This window comes from Equus quagga, chromosome 16, assembly GCF_021613505.1.
Source record: "Equus quagga isolate Etosha38 chromosome 16, UCLA_HA_Equagga_1.0, whole genome shotgun sequence".
Classification (NCBI taxonomy): Eukaryota; Metazoa; Chordata; class Mammalia; order Perissodactyla; family Equidae; genus Equus; species Equus quagga.
In genome coordinates this window covers 76,395,132-76,417,130 of record NC_060282.1, presented here as the reverse complement: position 1 = coordinate 76,417,130, position 21,999 = coordinate 76,395,132, and the positions used below count along the sequence as shown (strand labels likewise).

The 21,999-nt window shown below is 46.3% G+C and overlaps 1 protein-coding gene across 1 annotated transcript in view; it reads left to right on the top strand.

The window, feature by feature from the left end:
- ZNF704 (zinc finger protein 704) overlaps positions 1-20,657 on the top strand; it is a 208,280-nt gene extending 187,623 nt beyond the window's left edge. The window contains exons 8-11 of the mRNA XM_046641853.1: positions 2,508-2,775; positions 5,276-5,380; positions 11,262-11,359; positions 12,019-20,657. Of these exons, the coding sequence (XP_046497809.1) occupies positions 2,508-2,775; positions 5,276-5,380; positions 11,262-11,359; positions 12,019-12,130 (583 nt within the window). The 3' untranslated portion in view covers positions 12,131-20,657. The remainder of the gene's footprint in view (positions 1-2,507; positions 2,776-5,275; positions 5,381-11,261; positions 11,360-12,018) is intronic.
- Positions 20,658-21,999: the final 1,342 nt, after the last annotated feature.

Below are 21,999 nucleotides of genomic sequence, written 5' to 3'. Positions count from 1 at the left end.
GGGATGCTTGTCCGAAAGCCAAGCGGGCCAGACCTGATATGGTGCAGACACACCTCCTAGCCACTGGGCCTAGGAGCTCAGGGGAGGTGGCCCCAGGCTGGGAGAAACCACTGATTTGGCCCAACAGAAAGGCCAAGAAAGGGGGGGATTTTTATCTTAGTTTCCATGTAGGGATTGTAAGCGGGAAAAACGTTGATTCCGAGTCAATGATCTGCCGCTGCTGGCTGTTCCGTGAAATTTGGGGTGCCCCGTGGAAGGCAGACTGCAGAGGCCTCTGCTCAGCTGTCCCAGACAGCTGGGTGGCTAGATATCCACCACGTCTCTAGAAATTAACAAACCCAATCATTGTTTTCTAAGGTGATGGGCAGTTATTTCATTTTATTTTACTCGGAACCTTCTGTGGAAAGTTTCTGTGGACAATTCCCCATGTCTTAGGGTGAAGAAATCTGAAAGCACTGAGAAGATACTTTTCCTGGTGATAGTAAAAATCGAGGGCTTCTAGCATCGTTTATTTTTATTTCATAAGCGTTAGTGCTGCTTCTGTGGGAGGTGCACCTCTAAACACTCTTGATTGATTTGCTTCATCCTCACAACAGGCAGGCACTGTGATGACCCCCATTCTATCAGTGAAGAACCTGAGGCATGGGGCCACGGGGGCCGCCAGCATCACACACGCAGCTAGACGGCGTCAGGATTTGAACCCGGGACATCTGACTCCGGAATTCATGCTCTCATCCCTATGCTGCATCACCATCAGCTTCATTCATTCATTCATTCATTCATTCACTCACTCATTCAGCATTTAATAGGCACCCACTCCATGCCAGATACACTGATCTATGTGAAGCGACATGAGGATGAACAAGACACAGCCCTAGAGAATCACAGGCTTAGGGAGGCGACAGAGGTTAAAAAAAATAATACAAACATGTACCAAGTGATTAAAGTGAATTAAATAAAATGAACACACGTCCAAGGGAACACAAAGGATCTAACATTTAGGAGTGAAGTCCCAACTCCTAATCTTCAGAATACAGCCCAAATTTCACCTCCACCACACCCTCTTGCACAGCCGCTGTGAACACGCATCCGGACGGACCATCGATGACCAGCCTCCTCGCTGGTCTCGCCTCCGGCTCTTGCCCTCTTGTCCTCTATCCTCCAGACAATAGCCAGAATGCTACTTTCCCAAAGTACCTGGGATCCCTCAGAACTGCCAGTGGCTTCCATCACATTCGGAAGACTCCAAAGCCATTCCTGTGGGCTGCACAGCCCCTGCCTTCACTCCCTCCCTCCGCTCACTCTCTCCCGCTGCCCTGAACGACGGCCACTGGCCTCTCTGCCCTTCTTGGAAAACACCAAGCCCACCTGCCCGCCCCACAGCTTTGTGCTGCTGCTCACTGGGCCCTCGTCCCACGGTCGCGGCCTGGGTTTCTCCCTCACTTCATTCAGGTCTCTGCTCACACCACCTCCTCAGAGAGGCTTCCTCTGAACATTAGAATAATGTCGCCCCTCACTTACCGTGCTTAAGGATACTCTTATGCTGCTTAATTTTTCTTCCTGGGATTTATCACTGCCTGATACATGAAGGGTCTATTTCTTTATGGGTTTCTTATCTGCCTCTCCCACTAGACTCCAAGTTCCATCAGTGCAGACTTATCTTGGAAGCCCTGGGAGTTGTTTTTTTTCTTTTTTATAATTCAAGTGCCGGACTCGAACTTTGATTGCCGAGGCATCCGGTTCAAGGAGGGCTCTCTGCAGTAAACACACGAGGCCGGACTAGAGAGCGAGCCGGTCCTGCCCCGCTGCAGCCCCCTTGTTGTCAAGATCTCAGTCGATTTCCATAACTGACCGTTTGGGCCACTTGATTTTTCTCTTCTCACACTTTAAATTCCTGCTCTTATGTTTTAAATTCCCTATACAGAGTGAGTCTGCAAAACCCTCAGCCCCCACCCTCGACCCCAATAAAAGCAGAACTCCACGCCCATGTGCACACTCGCTCTCTCTCTCCCTGCAACCTTGCTGTGTGGCCCCAGGTGTGCCGGGTAATTTCCAGGTCTTGTAAGTAAGGAACATTTATTTTCTCAAAGTTTCCTGATGGTTACTGCTGAAGGGCATCTTGCAGTCATAATAAGACTCACAAGGGCCAGTACATTCACAACATTGGTTATTGACAGGCTGAGACCGACACAGAACAAGAATCTATCTGTGATATTTGTTCACTGTGATTTCCAGAGACCCTAGAAAAGTGCCTGGACGTAGTAAAGTCTCAATAAATTCTTGTTGAATGATTGATTGATTACTTGATTGATTGAATAAATTGCTTTAAGAGGTCAAGGAAGGCTTCCCCTGGAAGCGGACAGTTGAGTGTTGCAGGATAAGTGAGAGTTTGCAAGGCAGACGAGACAGAGGAAAAGCATTTCAGACAGAGGGAACAGCCTGTGCACGGTTTCGAGGCAAGAAAACAGGTTGGTTTCATAGGATTGCTCTGCTCTCTTTTGCCTCAGGCGTGTGGGGGACTCCGACTACAGTGATGGAGAAGAGGATTTTTACTACACCGAGATCAAGCTCAACACAGACTCGGTGGCAGACGGACTGAGCAGCCTGGCCCCGGTGTCGCCCTCCCAGTCGCTGGCCTCGCCTCCTACTTTCCCCATCCCGGAGTCAAGCCGAACAGAAACTCCTTGTGCCAAAACCGAGACTAAGCTGATGACGCCCCTGAGCCGCTCGGCTCCCACCACCCTCTACCTCGTGCACACCGACCACGCTTACCAGGTGACTTGCGAGGGCCCGTGAGAGTAATCGCTTTGACCCCTGACCAAAAGCAGTCGTTCTGAGCTGCGAGTAAAGGATAACTCGGCAGGAAAACAGCATCAGGCATGGCAGCCCAGTAGCTGAGTTCACTGTCTCGTTTTCTTCTTTTAAAGCCAAGATCTCACACAGATGGGACCCTGTGGGTTCTTGGACTCCCCATACTGACTGAAGATCCGACCCCTTAGAGGTGGTTGTGAGGATTAAAATCCGGAATATTGTAAAGCCATCATAGGGGTGCCTGGCGCGTGATATAAGTATCTGTTAAATAAGAAATAAATGAAAAGGTGAGTGTTGACAAGCTCTGGCACAGTGACAGAATCGCCCTACACCCCAAGTCTGGGACTTGGTGCACCGCCTTCTGGACTGGTAACTAACGCTCTCAGATGGGAGCATGGTTGTCAATGTTCCCCAAACCAACAGCGTCAGCATCACCTGGGAACCTGTTAGAAATGTAAAGTCTTGGAACCACCCCAGCCCCCCAGACCTGCTGGACCAGAAGCTGTTGTAACAGACTCCCCGGGCAATTCCACTTTGCTCTAAAGTCTGAAAAGGGCTTAGAGACAAATCCTGCAAGGACGGGTCAGGGCTAAAGGTCCCTCCCTCCAGCCATTATTAATAACTCTTTTAAATGTTGATTTGTTTTAATAAAATCTCAATCCATTCAAATTTTCCGAAAACATTTTTCCTATAATTCTCCACTACCTTATGCAACTTTAAGAAAAAAAATCTGCTTAACATATTTGTAATTCTGTTCTCCCACCTTTGTTTTATGAACGCTTTTCATATAACTGAGTAGTATTCAATTAAATCGAAGCACCAGATTGTTTTCATCATTCTTTTATTGTTGGGTATCTACCTTTTCGTCTATCTGGTTTTTACACCATCATTAATAACTCTACTAGGAACACCTCTGTGCCAGTAGCTTTTTTTTCCCCTGGAATTCCCAGAAGAGTACTTATTGAGTCAGAGGGTATAACATGACCAGCTATGGCTCTTGCTATGTGTTGCCAAAATATCTTCCAGTGGCGCCCGTTATGAAACCTCTGTCACTAGCAAATCTGTTTATAATTAGAAGAAGCAACCTTGTGGGGGAAGAAGTCGGCCGCTTACTTAGTAGACTAAACCTCGAGAGCAATGGATTAGAGCTAATTATTAAATTAGTGGATGCAGTAGAACTCATTCCTGACTCTTGTTACGTGGGTCAAGAAGAAGAATTCATTCCTTTGCTCTTGTTCATCAGTGTCGCGTTCAGGTCTGAAATCATGGGTGTGAATCAGCGTTCTTAAGTCCCTTTGCTCATCTGTATCGGAGCACACACTAGGCAATGGAGAAGTTCCTTCCCAAACCATCTATTCATAATACTGGAATTTTTCTGCTTATTGATATCATAAATGTTCCGCATGGAAAATATTAAAAACATAAACAAAGAAAGAAAATTCATCCCAAGTACCAGTGACAGGAAAGCCCCTGGGTTAATATTTTTTGTATGTGCTTCAAGACTGGGTTCTATATGTGTATGTATACTCAATAGGAAAAAAAAAAAAAAGGAGGGGCCAATACAGTGGTGCAGCGGTTAAGTGCGCACATTCTGCTTCGGCGGTCCAGGGTTCACTGGTTCAGATCCTGGGTGTGGACCTACACACAGCTTGGCAAGCCATGCTGTGACAGGTGCCCCACATATAAAATAGAGGAAAATGGGCATACATGTTAGCTCAGGGCCAGTCTTCCTCAGCAAAAAAAGGAGCATTGGCGATGGATGTTAGCTCAGGGCTAATCTTCCTCAGGAAAAAAAAAAAAAACAAATGTATCGTAGAACTGTTTTTACTATGCTTTGTTTTTTTCCAGTTAATATATCATGAACGTTTTCCCACGCCAGTGAGTATTCTCCAACAACATCATTTTTAATGGCTCTGTGGGTATATTGTGATTTATTCACTCATTTCCCTGTTCTTGGAGATTTGTGTTTCCAGTTTTTCTTTTATAATACATAGTTCTGCAGTGAACCTCCTTGTACCCATTTCCTTAGAATGAATTCTAGAAGTGGAATAGCTAATATACAGAATACGAGGAATTTTGATATGTATTGCCAAACTACCCTCCCAAAAGTTTGTACCAATTTACACACCCACCACCTTTGTATAAAAGCGTTTATTTCCCAATTTGATAGTAAGGAATTGTACCTCACAAGTGCTAAAACAGGTATATGTAGGTATAATCACATTTCTTTTCTGAAATCAACAGTCAAAAACCTTCTCCTTTTATATCTTGGATAGACTGCTTAGATATATCAAAGTTTATTTCTAGCTCCTCTCTTTGACCATGTTTCAGCTGCTCCTATTAGATAATTAGTCTAAGTTATTAATACAGCTGAGACCATTGCTGAGGCCCTCCCTTGGCAGTGACAGCTGAAGATTCAGAGGAAAAATATTCTTTCATAACACCCTTGTTTTCTCTTTAACAGGCCACGCCCCCCGTGACCATTCCAGGATCGGCCGAATTCACCCCCAATGGCAGCAGCTTCAGCATTTCCTGGCAGTCTCCTCCAGTTACCTTCACAGGCATTCCAGTAAGTAGAAAAACAAAAAGCCAGAAACCTGGTCAAAACGAAACATAAATTTAGAGAGCAGATTGCCGAAACACGCAAGAAAAAGACAAAAGTCAGAATGCCCAAAGTCCTTTATTTTTTGAGCGATTTCTGTGACCTCCTGCACAAGGTGCCACCCGGTCCAGACTGGCCCAGCTTCTCTGTGAAAAGGTGTTCGGATTGGAATTTTAGAAAATTAGAAGGAAGTTTTAGCGGTTGATAAACGGCTTGTTGGAAATATATCAAGATTTTTTGTGTTGGTGTACATTTGTGTGTTTCCAAAAGCCTTTATAAAATTAATAGCTGAACGCAGACTCTGAACATAAAAGAAAAAGACTCTGTACGCACATGGCATCGATCATTATGAATAACTTTATAAAATTTGACTTTAAAATTATTGTTTGTGGGTATGTCATTTTGAAGGTTCAAATAATGTAAACTGAAATCCCTTTTTTTCTTCCCAAACCTGAAGAATGCATGCTGATGGGTAATTTGAACATAAATGAGTGCTGAAATGTGCAATCAGGTTTAAGTAGTATATAAGAATTGACTTGATATATTAAATGATTACTGTTTGATAAATCACCATGGATTAACTTGATTCCTAACCGTTCATTTAAAAATATGTTGGGTCTTTTATAGCTTATCACGGAATATCCATAGACCTACACACTGTAAATGCTCACGGTGGTTTATAACTCCTGATAAGGTTCAGAAAGTGGCTTATGGTAACAGATAGTAACTTATTTTCTCCTCTCCACCCCTCTCCCCAAAGACCTCCCAAAAGCCTCTTATTGCCACCACTGGCAGCTCCCAGAGGTTTCCAGCAAATACTAAGGCCTCCTGTGGAGCTGATAAAAATGAAAGTGGCTCGGGGCTGGCCCCGTGGCCGAGTGGTTAAGTTCGCACGCTCTGCTGCAGGCGGCCCAGTGTTTCGTTAGTTCGAATCCTGGGCGCGGACATGGCACTGCTCATCAGACCATGCTGAGGCAGCATCCCACATGCCACAACTAGAAGAACCCACAACGAAGAATACACAACTATGTACCGGGGGGCTTTGGGGAGAAAAAGGAAAAAAAAAATAAATAAAATCTTTAAAAAAAAAAAAAAAAAAAAAAGAAAGTGGCTCAATCAATTATGCTGTGCTCTGTCAATGAATATTTATTAAATTCCCTAGAGGAACAGCCAACAATAAAAAGCATCCTGCTGGCAACAATTTGTGGCTTCTAGAAAATGCTCCCGGAATTCGATTTTTAAACAATATCATGGACCTGGAGTAATTATGAAAGTTGCCTGCTTCATCAGATAATGGTAACTGCTAGTCGGTCTGAAAGAGCAGGAATGCAGAGAGGGACCTGGGTAGAGAGCAGCGTAGACACACAGTGTTAGTTTTGTTTCTGGCAAGAGCAATGATCTGCTGAGGTGGGTGTCAGAGGGTAACAGTTTTTTTGGTGACTTATTTTTTGGGGTAGACATAAAAAGACCCAGAGTGGCTCAATTCACATTTGAGACAACAGTTTTAACCTAGAAAGGCAGCTACACTTGCAGAATTGCAGACGTGCTATTCTGAATTCTGTTAATTGCTGGTTTTGATTTGAGAAGCATTTTCAAGAGCATGCACTATATGGCTCATCTGGGGTAAAACAGGTATGGTGTGTAGATGGAACAGACCACTTCTGACTTATTTTCAAATTGCCTCTGTGGCCAACCGAAATGGAATTTTTTCCCCTTCGTTTTATTAATTCCGTCATTTCCTTTCTGAAGTACAGAGAGTTCTCTCTGAGTGGCGTTTTACTGGCTGTGTCCCCCCATAGTTCCAGGATGTCTTACACAGTAGGACACCAGCCACGATACCTTCTCCTGTTTCTTTTTCAACAGTGAAATTTTAAAACTCTTCTCTGCTATAGTCACTAGTATTTATATGTCTGTCCTCATCTCAATGCCCCAAACTTTTCACACAGTCCCCAATTTCATTATCTCTCGCTTACCAGGAATGTTCTAGACTAGAGCTTAGACAGAAAGTATATACAGTGGCTGGGTTAGCCAGTGCCCCACTGAAATCCTATGTGAGCTTCCAGTTTGTTCTTTCCCCAGAGAATTCCCAACCTGTCTGATGTGTAGTCTGTTTCAGCCAACACTCTAGGCTATTTTAACTGTCAAGCTTGCCACTCCTGTTTACAAGGAAAGATAAGCGAAGGGTGCACTATTTTCCAAGGCTTGTTTTACTCTAGAAAGAAGACACAAGGACTTACTACTAACAATGTTCTTTCTGTTGCTATACTCTCTATCAATGCTTTAAAAAAAAAGTGCATGTTTGCCGTTCACCTCCTACTGGGGGCTGGATCTCACAACTCCACACCACACAGGCACAGGACTGTCACACGTCCACTGAAGGGGTGCCACTGTCCCTGAATTCTCCAGGAGCGCTAGTCCCACCCCTAGAAGACAGGCAGCCAGGTGGAATCTAAGAATGTGCGAATTCCTACCTTCTAAATTAGTAGAAGAGGGTTTTAGACAGAAGCTCCAAAGTTTTAAACTATACTGAATTAGTATTAGTGATGGCTTCAGATATATCCCAACTGAAGAGCAGAGCAGTTGCCGTTTTATAAAATGCTCTTTAAAGAACGCATTTCTCTTTGGACTCCACACCAAATAGCCGAGGTTGTCCGCTCCATTTAGGGTTTGCCCTTCTCCCACATCTTTGAGACCTGGTACTGCAGAGAGGATGCTTCTGTGCGCTTCCTAGAGAGTGGAAGTCATCTCCCTCTGAGGAATGCCAAGGTTTGCAGGATTTCATTTATTCGTTTGCCCACACTAGATTTCCTGGACACTGGGCTCTAATGAGTTCCCTGGGTAAGACCTCTTCCCGGAGGTTGTAGCCGAGAAGGCCGGCTGCCTATTTACAAACATCCCTGCAGGTGCAGTCTTCCCGAGCCGAAGACCGTGGACTGGGGGTAGGGAGGAGACCGTCACTAATTACAGCCTTCTCTGACCTGCTTTTCCCGAATGGCCCGTCTTATCTTCTAATTATCTCCAATCCTTCTTCTGTCTTTTCATGGCAGAAAGCCGAGAGCTCTTGGCCCCTGAGTTAGTCTGCTCAGACTGCCATAACAGAATCCCATAGACTGGGTGGCTTCAACAACCAGAATTTATTTTCTCAGTTCTGGAGGCTGGAAGTTCCAGATGAAGGTGCTGGCGCATTCGGTTCCTGGGGTGGGCCCTCCTCCTGGCTTGTAAAGGGCCACCTGCCCACTGTGTGCCCACCTGGCCTTTTCTGTTGGAGGGATGGAGGATGGAGAGAGAGCCCTATCTCTTCTTATTAGGACAGTGATCCGGTTGGATCAGGGTCCCACCCTCTTGACTTCGTTTATCCTTGATTTATCCTTAAAGGCCCCATCTCCAAATACAACCACACTGGAAATTAGAGCTTCAACATATGGATTTGGGGGGGGACACAAACATTCAGTCCATAGCAGGCCCCACCCCAGCAAGAAAGAGCTAATCAACCTGCTATCCAAGGGCCATTCCAGGACCAGTCACACTGGAGCGAGGCTCTGCAAACCTGACCTCGCCGTGCTCATTGTTAGGTGGTTAGAGGGTTCTATTTTTTTTTTACACCTTGAGGGAGGGTTCAGAATAGTATGTTATAAGAGGTTAAAACCAAGACGTGTCCTTTCTTTTTTTCCATCTGAGAGAGAGAAAATCACAAAGACAAGAAATTTCTCCAGCATTTTTTTTTTTTGAGGAAGATTAGCCCTGAGCTAACATCCATGCCCATCTTCCTCTACTTTATACGTGGGACGCCTACCACAGCATGGCTTGCCAAGCAGTGCCACGTCTGCACCCGGGATCCAAACCAGCGAACCCCGGGCCGCCAAAGCGGAACGTGCGAACTTAACCGCTGCGCCACTGAGCCAGCCCCTCCAGCATTTTTACAGAAGGACACAACATCCCTATTACTGCTCTAGTGTGAGGCTCAGATGCAAATTCTGACTCTGGCATTTACAAACCATGACCTCTAGCCAGTCACATGGCCTCTCTTAAGCAAAGGCCTCCGCCCCAACCCTACCTTGTAGAGTTGTGCTGTTGCGCACTGTGCAATTCATAGGAGTGTACATCATCTACAGTGGCCGTGAACACCCTCTGGTTTGCTATTCTGCATCCTGGTCCAGAGGGGATGGGGGGCGGGTTTCGTGGGGATTCTGCTCCTGGAAGAGCCTACAGATCTATCCACCTCAAGTACACACACTGAACTCCAAAGCTTTTATTTTTTTTTTAAGATTTTATTTTTTCCTTTTTCTACTCAAAGTCCCTGGGTACATAGTTGCATATTTTTAGTTGTGGGTCCTTCTAGTTGTGGCATGTGGGACGCCACCTCAGCATGGCCTGACGAGCGGCGCCACGTCTGCGCCCAGGATCCAAACCAGCGAAACCCTGGGCCCCCGAAGCAGAGCGCGCAAACTTAACCACTCGGCCATGGGGCCAGCCCCCAAAACTTTTATTTTTAAAAAAATTCTGCATGTTCTTCACCTCTGCTGGCCCTCGCTCCACCCAACTTTAGCAAAAAGTAAAGACCAATGGTACAGAATAATTCAGACTCATGACAACAATGGTTTAAAACATTAGGTTTTTTTCTTACCTGTTTTTTTTTGGGGGGGGGGATTAATATCTGGGAAAAGAACACTGACGCACCTTCCTTTACAGTGGAAGAAAATGGCAAGTCCCAGTACCTGTACTGGAGACAAGTCAGTCCCATAAGTGTGCCGGAGGAACGTTCCCATCGCTGTGACTGGTGATCCCATTTCTCCGGCCATGTTGGCTTCTAGATGACTGAGTTTTTAAGTGCATTAAATGCCTGCTCTTCTGTCTGTGGCAATATCGTGTATTTCCTTGAGACATCATTTATCTTTTGTTATGAAAATTAGTTTTTTGCAGCTTTTGGGAATCCCACGAGCTTAGAGGATATTTAGTGTTATGAGAGCGAGTGATGGAGAGACCGAGCGAGAAACGCAAGAGGAATAGAGAACGAAAGGGGCCCCTGTTCCTACGACTGAGCAGCAGAGGTGTCGGGGGTCCAACACACGCTCCGGCATGAGGGAGAGCTCAGGCAGCCCTGGCCCTGCCAGTGCAAGTTCCCTGACCTCGGGCAAGTTGCACAACCTCCTCTGCCTTGGTTTCCTCGTCTGTCAAATGGGAGCAATAGTAGTACTTAACGCACAGGGTAGTTGTGAGAGTTAAAGCTGTTGCCAGTGAACCTGGTACATCGCGAGTGCTGAGTAAGTATGACGTGGATGGGATTTGCTCCTGATTTGTGCAGACTCTTTGCTTCTTCCCCTTATTCCTGTTCGGACTCGAGTCTGCCACATGGCTGTCTCATGCAAGAAGCCATTTCTTTAGTGGCTGCGAATGATCTAGTAGAGGGACTGAAGGCCGGGGTCCCATTGTGTTGTTGCCACTGACTGGCTGTAGAATTGCAGATGTTTCTCTCAACCTCTCTAGATATTTCTCTTCTTTAAAGTGGAGATCATGAGGCTTAGAATAGGAATAATACTATCACTATTTAAACTAAGGTTTAAAATATTATTCAAGTGAAAGCATGTTACTAGGGGCAACCTGGAATGCACAGATGTGAAGTCATGAAGATCTTTAAAGTAGTCATTATTGCTGGGTCTTTTCGGTTTGGGATGCATTTAAATTCTGCCAGGAGCATTGCCGCATTCATGTTAGCATGCAGTCTCTGTGAAGGAAACGCTTCATCCCCGTGTCTGATGTAAGCACCCCTGCCTACCCCTGTGGCAGAGGCTGAATAAATGCATGGTAAGGAGGACACGCCTGTCAACTCTGTTTTCCGTGTACTCACCAGGTGTCGCCAACACACAGCCACCCGGCGGGCCCAGGAGAGCAGAGACAGCACACCCACACGGTCTTGTCCTCGCCGCCCCGGGGGACGGTCAGCCTAAGGTACGACTGCTGGAAACTGCAGGGGAGTGACCTCAAAATAGAAGACCAGCAGGGAAAAGGGATGCAGAGATATGATCCTGTATGCCATGTGCCTGGATGGATGAAACGCTCTTTCGTTCACTCCCATGGTTTTCGCCATCCATTAACTATTAATGAAGATTCGTTGTTTGGGGGGGAGTAACAGTTTGCAGTAAGGTCTCTGGCAGAATAGGTGATGCTGATTGCCGGGGCATTTAAAGCCACATTGCTTTAAACCCTGCATGAAATGAACTACCAGATACAATGTTTAATCCAGATCAAGGAGGACTAGAATGCTAGAAATTTGAGAAGCAAGAGGGCAGTGGAAAGTACGTATCTAAAAACTTGAAAGAGTAACGCTATGGTGTTTCTCGCATTTGCTTGCTTAATTCGGTTTTATGAAGAAGCCAGATGGACATGTCCACCAAGGGACAAATAGAAGCTTCAGAGTCACGGGAGCAGATTGTGACAGCCAAGCGTCGTGGCCTGGAAGACATCCGTCGCACGGCGGTTCTGCACCCGGGGGGCGCCCCCCCAATGTTTCTAACCGTTTGTCTCAGCCTTTCAAGGGATTTGCAGCCCTCCCTAGAATGCTGGTGGAATTCCTCCCACTGAGTGCATTTTCCTTCCCTGTCTTCCAGGAAGCCCCGGGGAGAGGGCAAGAAGTGCCGCAAGGTGTACGGCATGGAGAACCGGGACCTGTGGTGCACCGCCTGCCGCTGGAAGAAGGCGTGCCAGCGCTTCATCGACTGAGGCTGGCCAGCGCCCGGCCCTGCCCTCGCCTCCGCTGCGGGTTCTGGAAAGCGCTCTTCCTTCCGAGCAAAATTCAGAGGAAGCCCAGGAGAAGCACTTCCAGGAACCTTGGTGGAATCATAGCAAAAAAATAAATCAGTAAGAGGTCCCCACCTTCCTTTTCTTGCTGAGAATCCAGCCTCAAGCAGCTGTCGCTCTTTTTTCTTTTCCTCGAAAGGTCCACTGACTTTTCATAAGTCTAGGTCTGAAAACCGTGGACTTCTGTAGCAATCGAACCGACAAAGTCCATTTCACCTAGAAAGGAGGCATATTTTGATAAGCTTTCTGAATAACGTCGTTTCTGAGATTTTTTTGGATGCTTAAAAAGCGACACGTTGTTCGGTAGCGTTTGTACAAAGGACCCGCTGTCATTGTGAGTGGTCTGTTTCCTGTCTCCTGCTGGACTTCTTGGAGCAGTCCACATCATGATGTGTTGCCAGAAAGGGCAGCACCAGGTATCTTTTCTATGTCCTTGTTTGTTTGTTTGTTTGGTTTGGTTTTGAAGAATGGCCCCAAACTGAACCATGGTCGAGCTGTTAGCTCAAAGGGCCCCGGATGGCATAAGCTGGAAGAGAGACCGACGATGGGATCCGCCAGCACACGCCAGCCCCCAGCTGAGGTGGGGACGGGCAGCTGTCACCATTGGGAAACATCGAGGAGCCTTCCTTGGACTGATGATCCCCACGAGGCAGCACGGTTCCTTCTCTACCTGCCACGATGCAGTCAAGAGCGGGCACGGGCGGCCCTCCGGGTAAGCCTCGAAGCTTCCTTCAGGGATGTGATGCTCCCCGCAGCTCCGATCTGGTCGTCACCGCTTGTCTGACAAAGTTGTTGCCAGAGTGATGGGTCCTCGGGCCTTCCCACAGAACCCCACCGCTGACTGGCTTCAGAAGAGGGAGAGAGCTCCACCCGGTCCCAGCAGGGCTGCCTTCGACGGCAAAGCACAGCCCACCCGTCCCCGGCTGTCCAGAAAGTCATGTGAGGCCGACAAGCCAGCGTCCATTCTGAGTGCACTTTTATAGGTTGTATGCTTTAGCATGCCTGGGAGATGGGTTAATGACTAATATAAACACTCTATGGGTAGACAGAAGGTTTAAACCTTTATTTTTCTTATAAAAATATTGGAGCTATTCATTAAGAATTCGCTCAGAAGGGAAGGTACAGAACACCAAAAGGAAGGGCATGTTGGTATAGGACCCTCTCGATTTAGTAGGACCAGGGCTTACACTGTGTTCCAGGCTTTCTAGCCTGGTATGTTCGTTCATTCGTTTGTTTTGGTGGGAACGGTGCAGGGGGAAGGGAGTAGTTGTCAAGCCCTATAAATAAGCTCATTCTCTACCCTACTCTCGATTGCCCTGCGAAAGAGTTGTTCTCCTCTACCTATGCAAAGAGGGAAGAGCACCTTCGGGATGTACTGTGTCAGGATGGGGGGCCTAGGATCAGCCATAGGAATGTTAAATGAAATTGCACAGAAGAAAGTTTAATATATGTTTAGAGATTGTACATACACTTTTTTTTTAAAGAGTAGAAAGAAGTCATCTAGTAATAATAGATATCCTTTTTTTTTTTTATAAGTGAGGGAAATATAAGGTGGTTCTATGGTGTAACATCCACAATCTGTGCATTCATCTATTTTGGCAATTTTATTTTTTAAACTCTCATATGACTTTTTAAACACTATTTTTTGAAAAAGATCCTGTTTTCCTCCTTCGTCTGTTTTTTCTTTGAAAACACTTCAGAGAGCAGAAAAAGAGCGTCATTTAATTTCGCCTTATGATTACCAATCAATACGAGCCACAGCACCAGCTATAATATATGTTTTAGTACCTGGAAGGTCAGCCAGGAAAGGGCATTTTTTTTTTAAGTACAGAAATGTACTTGCATCCTCCCCCCAGCATATCATTGCTCCTCCCTGGTGTCCTGTCACTTCACCTGCAGGCACCCTGGGCCATGAGATGATGCTCTGGCGTGGTCCAGGAGGCCCGGCCCTGAGCTCTGGATGGATTGCCCAGGGGCCCCGGTGAGCCCAGGGCTGCTCGACCACTTGAGCGGGTTCACTGTGTACTTAAATGATGGTTGGGGTGCAGTCCTGGAGCATCCTGGAGGTTTTCTCTTCAGCAGATCTCCCTGGCCCTTGACCCTTGGGTTAAATCACTAGTCAAAACAGATTGAAGTGATGAGGGGCTAACTCCACCCCCACTCAGAGCTTTGGGACACGAGGAGGGGGAGATCTTTGCTGTGGAGCAGTCCTGGAGCGGGGCCCTACCTGTGGCTCTACCCCCAGAGGTACAGCCCGTGGTTGGTGCTGAGCTCTGACCTGGATGAGCCAAGCTGAGTTCTTACCTGGTTTTTAGCCAATGCACGGGTATAAGCAGAAGTGTAGAGCTGAATGCAACCTCCCTGGGATTTCTCCTACTTTCTAAAGCCTTCTTTACACATATTCTTCTGCATCTCCCACGCACGTGGGGGGCTCCTTTCTGCCGGCCAGCCCTGGGCTCTGTGTACCCTCTTCTCTAGCTTCTAGGTGTGCAGAGACCTCAGTACCTTTCTGCACACACAGACCCCATTCCCTGTACCAAGGCATGTGATAACTAGGGGACTGCCTGGCTGGCCTTGAAGAAAAGGGATTAAACTTCTTGCAAGACACCCAGAAAGCTATGAATTGCAATATATAGCACTGATTGTAAAAGCTAAAATTTAAAAAAAAAAAATGTAGAGCTATTTTGTTGTATTTTGGAACTGAACAAAGTGCCAAATTATGCCCACCATTCCTCTTATGCCATCCCTGTGGTACCATGTTCTTTGATGTCTTCATTCGGCAGGGGGAGGTGGGGCGGGGGTAAGGGGAGTCCCTCGGCACACTGGCTGCTTACTGGAGCCCTGGCCATCACGGGATCTCAGAGACCTGTCTGTGTGAAAGGAATAGCAATACGATGGATTCTGGTCCCAAAATATTTCTAAATAAGGCATGTTATAGCCTTTTGACTTTTCTCTCCCTTGGTGCCCCTTTCTTCAAAAAAAGACTTCTCATCTTTCTCCAGTGAAGGTGTTTCATAGTGATGGGCAGGCATTCTCCAGATGGCTGAAAAGCAAAGCGTTCAGCAGGCAGTAGTTTTAAGCCTTAGTCTCTCCCAGAGGACATGCACCTAATTGGCGGGAGGCAGTGTGACAACTTGGAGAGAACACCCAGGTAGCTGCGGGCCGGGGGACAGAGAGGAGATACAAGAGGCCTACGGACACAGGTCTCCCGCTCATCTTTCTAGTACTGATGCACAGGCCAGGGGTGACTGTCCCTGGCACCTCCAAGGGAGCAGCCTGTTCTCCCTCTGGGAGCAGCTGCCAAGGCAAGGAGCGAGCTCCTGTAAGGGAAGCACCTCCAGCCAGGGGTGTGGGGCTGCCGTGCACATCTCCAGTGGGCAGGTGCTTCTCTCCGCCTCCCTTGATGGACAGCTTCCTCCCTTGGTTGGCAAAAGCCAGTGTCAGGAGGAGAGTGGTGGGTTTCTGACCAGGAACGTGCGTGCTCAGCTGCAAAGTGCCCGTCGGCAGCTCCACGCACCACCAAGGTGCCCTTTACGAGACGATTCCTAGTCCAGTCATCATCAGGTTGCAGATGAAAATGCTCAGCAGAGAACGATGCGTGATGCAGTTGTTGAGCTTTCCAAAAACTTTTTCATGAAATAGTTACTTGTATGTTGCAAAAGATTTCTGAAACTGAAATGCCCTCTGTCAGATTCCAAGGTCATTTGAGTTGAAGTCGGCTGTCTCTGGGGTCATACTAAGCCCCACTTTTGAAAGCAGCCCTGGGCTCTGAATTAACTGACACTGCTGCATCGGTTTTCTCTTTCATCAGACTTCATCTGAAAATGAAAGCGCAGCATTCATTTGAGAATGGTTAGAGAAAAGTGAAAGAATTGTACATATGGGAGAGAATACCTTGAGAATAGTAGCAAAATACTGTAAATAATATTCATTTCCTCAGGGAAAATTAAAGGGTATGTGAAAAACAGATCTGGAGGATCCTAAGACTAGAAAGACTTTTATTATCTCGAGAGTCTTTTCTAGTTAGAACAGTTTGGTGGGGTTTTTTTTTAATCAACATGATATCATTTCAAGACAAATTTACATGAACTGGACATTACCAACTTTTTGAGGGGTGGAGGAATGCTCTGTGAAAAAGAGCTGTTTCTTTGTAGCTGCCCTGCATCTAAAGCTGACATTTGAACCCCAGGCATAGCCCCTGGTGAGTAATCCTAGGCTCCCATAAGGCTTTCTCTGAATGTAATTGTGACTATGAAGCCTTGGTGTTCCTTTGTATAATCCCTTGGTTGGGTGACTGATTATTAGCTCTAAGCCGAATTCTGTAGGTAAAGCCTTTAAAGAGGTGCATTTTTGCTTAAATAGCATGTTAAGGAGCAAACTTCCATGGACTTTTGTGGACAAGGTGCTGCTTTTTCTCATGACCCTGTAGAATTTCTAACGACCACATCAACCGTAGCATTGACTTGTATGAACGCAGGGAAGAATTTGTGCATACAAATGAGTGGAAACAGAGCAGGCATCATGAATATGGATGAGGATGTGGATCATTTTGGAGAATGCGCTGGGCACATGGGTCAACTGGAAATTTTGTTTCTTTAAGGGAAATAACCCTACCAGCGGCACACACACTCTCCGTGTTCCTCTTACCTGTGGGGATTCCTCCATATGGAACTGTTTCCCGTGGGTCTTTTTGCATTGTAACTAGTCCAACCAGAAGTCAGTAAACAGGACAAGTTAGCACTTCTTGGTGTCAGTTGTATCACCATGTGATGCACACCAAGAGAGCAAGGAAGCGTAAAATGTATTTAAGACCACCTGGTTTGCTTATTGTGACTGACTTTGAAAAAGCCCATAGCCGATTATACACATGCTTTAAAAGGTGTATCTATCATAGAACCAGAAATCAAACTGGGAATTTTACTTCTGGTCCTGTTCTGTAAATAGTTCCTTTATTTTGAAGACAATCTCATGTTTTATAGCTTTTCTTGTGGGTCTGAGAATCACAATGGTAATGTGTTGTGTCAAAATGTAATCTTAAATACAATAACGGTTATAACTTAATTTTCCAAACGAGACAAGATATTTCCTGCTTAGGCTTCTACAGTTCTAAGACACATGATCCTTTTTTTATAACAAGCATGAGTTCTTACCTTCTGGAGTTAACAGAACTGAAAATATCTTACAAGTTGCAGTGTTTTGTAATCACAAAGAACATGAACATTTTCTGGGAAACGACCTTGGTTTTCTACATTGTAGCTTATTTTTTAAAATACAGTGTTTTACCAGACAGGAACTGTTAATATTATAAGCAGTTCCTGCTCTCCAGACAAAGGGCTATGCCTCTTTTCAGCAAGTGTTTTCATGCATATCTTTCCAATTAACCCTCTGCAGCGAGGGTAGAAATGCAGACCAGCTGGGAAGATCATCACAGGAGAATCAAGATGCAACAGCGACTCCTTTGTCATTACCAGTGTTTTCAAAGTATAATGGAAAAAAGACATGTTAAGAATCATCCTAGGTATCTTAAATCTAAAAAATGTCAGTAGATATGCCTATAGGCAATGGGAAAACTATTCTTGCAAATTCTTTAGTGTAAAATGATAGATTCTGTTACAAAGACAAGCTTACCACTTGACCCACCAGAACCACAATCCTGCCTTTAACTAGCAAGTATCATTTGGTGGAAATTTCTAAAGTCATGGTGGGTCAGCCCAAAGATAGAACTCTTAGGTGATCAGTGGTGTTTAAAATAATTCTGTCCCCAGCACTAACTAAATAACTCGAATTTCCTTATCGGAACAAGTGCTGGATTTTTCACACAAAGAATTCGCAGACACGCAAGGTTGAGATCAGAAAGTCACTGTATTCCCTAGAGTCGGGAAACAAGGAAGGGAGCCATGGAGCGTTTTTTAACTGCACAAATAATTCTGAGCATTGCCAAATCCATTTCATAATACTGTACAGTTTTTTCTAGCCCACTCACTGATAAAACAAGAAAACATCTTTTTTTCCCCCTAAGATTTTAATAATTCAGACGCTAGACTAATTAGCCAAGTATGCAGATAACATCAAAAGAAAAGCCAGGATAGAATGGTCATCTACCCCTTGGGCAACTCCTGTGAGGTGGTCAGGGGGTCCCTCGGATCTTGCTTTCAAGTAGGCTTTCGAATCTGCACCCATGAGGACTGGGAATGCACAGAGTTAGGGAAAACTGTGCATGGCCTCGGCTCCCAGTCTCTGAGATGAGGCCATCTGCAGATCTCTCTCTTCGTTCCCTTGGAGCATCTCCATTGTTAGCATGAGAGTCCCCAAGAAATGTTCCTTGCTTTGTGGTTTTGAACCAAATGAGTCTTGCTTCATCTTTAAATAAAAGCTGCCTGATGGTGCATGGCACAGGCCTTAGAATGGCCAGGCAGGTTCTATAAAGGAACAACTCAGCTCAGGCAGAAGAGGGACCCTGGCGAGTGGTGGAGATGGTACTGAACCAGAGAACACATGCCCCCTCTGACGGGGGGACCCCGCACTCAGCTCTAGACAATCAGAACCACACAGAAATCAGGCCCAGGGCTGCTGGCCTTCTGACTTGGACATATGCTGTCACGTGACACTGAAGTGTTGACAGCTAAGTCAGATTCTTGGCCAACACTAAGCAGACCAAAGAGAGCCCGTATGTGGGCAGATACAGCCTTTGGCCACCAGTTTGAACTGTTGGGGAAAGCACATGTCACATGCCGTGGCCATCGAGTTTTTCCATCAGCCCCACGAACGCACACGTTAGTACTGTCTGGGCAACTAAAATCAAAGAAGGGAAAGAGGTCAGTTCTCCCCAGGAAATCATTCCCACGGAAGACTTGAATACAGAAATCTAATATCCTTGAACCAGCCTTGCCTCGGATCCAAAGATGCTGAGGTGGCGTCCAGCTCTCCCCCTGCCTGCTGGCGTGCCCAGGCCATGCCCCAAAGCATCGAGTGACTGTAATCCCGACGTTCTTACTGTTTTCGCTACCGTGACCACTGTGACGAGGGGCTGGCAAAGAGCAGCCTGTGCCTTCAGAGAAGGCCGGGAGCCCCAGCCGTTAAAGCTAGCCCACGTTGCCTCCTTGTGCCAAAGCCCTCTGCCGCCCCCTCCATGCTCCTGCCCGCTCCATCCCGCCTCACGAGTTTTCGTTCCAGGGTAAAATTTCCGTCTTTCCCCTTTGATTTGGCAAAATCCTTGCCTCAGAATGCTAGATACTTAAGTATTTTTGAGTGTCCACTAACCTCAAAATGGAGTTTTTCCACAGAGAAAAACCTTAGCCCTCAGACGAAGACAAAATGGGAATAAATGTGTCATGGAAAAAATTAGAAGTCGCTTCCTTCATTCGGATGGAATAAGTTATTTCAGACTGTGTCTCACACCAGAGTCCTGACAGCGTTGGGAAAACCACTGACCCTTTCCCATATACAGGAAAGTCTGTCTCTTTCAAATACACGATTCATTTGACCTTCCTAAGAGTCCAGCGTAGAAGAGGAATATGTGGGATGACTATCGTGGGCCTCCAAGGCCAGCCCGGAGGAGTCTCGAACCTGTGGGTCAGCCTCATTGCTGCCTGCAAGGAGGAGAGAAGGGGCTTGTTAATGGGCTGACTCAGCCCTTGGTCTTCCAGAATGGCTCTAGACCTGAGAAGACCAGGGACGCACCATGTTCTCAACCCATCCTTTCAATCCAGGTGTTTCAGCACAGAAATAAAGAGCCCACTCAGTCCCACAGTCAGGTGCCAACTATTAAATCATGCCCACATGCGTCCCTTTAGGGTAACTACCCTGCCACTATTCCCTAAGTTGCAACCATCCACATGGTTAATTATAGGAGTTTTATTAGCTAACGCAATATTCTGAGTAAAAGTTTTGACTCTTTGAGAAATAGTTATTTTGCTGCTAACATTCAACACTTGCTACCCATGTAAATTTAAATCAATGCCAGAAAATTTAAAAACAGCTCAAACTTACAATTGGTAGTGATCAAACTGAAAAGTACTGTCAACTCAAAGTTGGAATCGCCTGGTCATAGGGTTCAGTAATATTTAAATACAAATGCAATTTAAACAGCCTTGGCATGCCTGAGGTTTCTGTCATTGTGAGTGATTAAAAGGCCGTCCAATACACAAATGGATTTCATCTGACCCTTCTCCCATTAGTTTACCAGGTTTCACATCTTGAGTTTATGGTAAAGCCACTCACAGGGGCTTACTGATGGAGCTAGAAGGGGCCTAAACCATCCTGGCCCTCCACCTACTTCATCAACAGGCTTTTTGATGAGTGATACTTTTATCATGTTTCCTGGCAGTGTGGTGGCTAAGATTCAGCGCTCTCACCACCACCACGGCCCAGGGTTCCCTTCCTGGTCAGGAACCCACACCACCCATCTGTCGGTTTTCATACTGTGGTGGTTGCGTGTTGCTGTGATGCTGAAAGCTATGCCACCTGTATTTCAAACACCAGCAGGGTCACCCATGGTGGACAGGTTTCAGTGGAGCTTCCAGACTAGACAGACTAGGAAGAAGGACCGTGCCACCCACTTCCGAAAAAAATTAGCCACGAAAACCCTATGAAGAGCAGTGGAGCGTTGTCTGATAGAGCGCCAGAAGGGGAGAGGACGGCACAGAAAGACTGGGCAGGATTCCGCTCTGCTGCGGAAAGGGCGCTAGGAGTCAGAATGGACTCCATGACACTGACAACAAAAAGTAATACAGTGCTGGAGGAGGGAGCCGCTGAGACTCTCTCCTCTGCTGGAAAAGATGCCCATTTTGCAACAATTAGCACCAATGCTGTGACAGGAGCTGGACTTAAAAGGACCCGGGCTTTAGGGGACGGGAAGAAAGCTACCGTCCAGAAGGAAGATAACTGTAGATTTTGAAAGAAGGTGGAGATTGTGAATTCAACACTTAAATTGCAGTCCTCGTTTTTAAAAAATGTCTCATACTGGGCGCCATCCGCGTAATTATTAACTGCCACCTTCCAGAGAGAAGCTCCCCTTTATTTATGTTATGAAAATGTTTAATTCTCAAGTCTAATTAATTGTTACATTTACTTACTGGGAACAATCGCCTAAATTTTTAATTCAGGAAATTAGCCAGAGTAGAAAGTAGCAACTTCTGAAAAAGGCAAGCAAGCTGTCATTAACAAAATTTTCTTTAAAAAAAAAAAAAATGTTGCTGATCTATTTTCTTCCAAATTCTCTCTCCATCCGTGACTAGAAAGGAAAACCGGCACTCTGGAGAAGCTGCTGAGCTTCCAGAAGGAACAGTCCTCATTCTGGTTATTGGTCTTGTTTCCCCCGTCTTGGCACTCACCTTTCATTCGCAGGTGACACCAGACTCTCCCCTCTTGGCCCCCATCCACCCGAGCTGAGGCCGTGCGCTTATTATGTGCGCCCCCTTCCAAAAGCCCCAAATTACACCTTCTTGCTTCTGCGCTGCTGACTTGGCCCTCTTAAGCTAAGGTCCCAGAGGGTAGCTGTTACTGTGACGGGTGTGTTAGGCTCAGTCAGTGAGGCTGCCTCTTCCTTGGAGGGAAAAGTTTCCATCTGTCTGAAGGGTCTTTGATGACCATTCATGGAGCGAGCCAGTGGGTCAGCGTACAGCTGCCACGCTCATCACGAAAGGTTGGTCAGGCTCACGGATGGAGAAGGGTGGGGCAGATCTCTCAGCCTTTCACTTGGACTCGAAGACCCCCATGTAAGTCACCTCCCCGCCAGCCCCCTCCACGTGGCAGCAGTAGAGTGATCAGAGCCAACACAGGCAGAGGAAGAG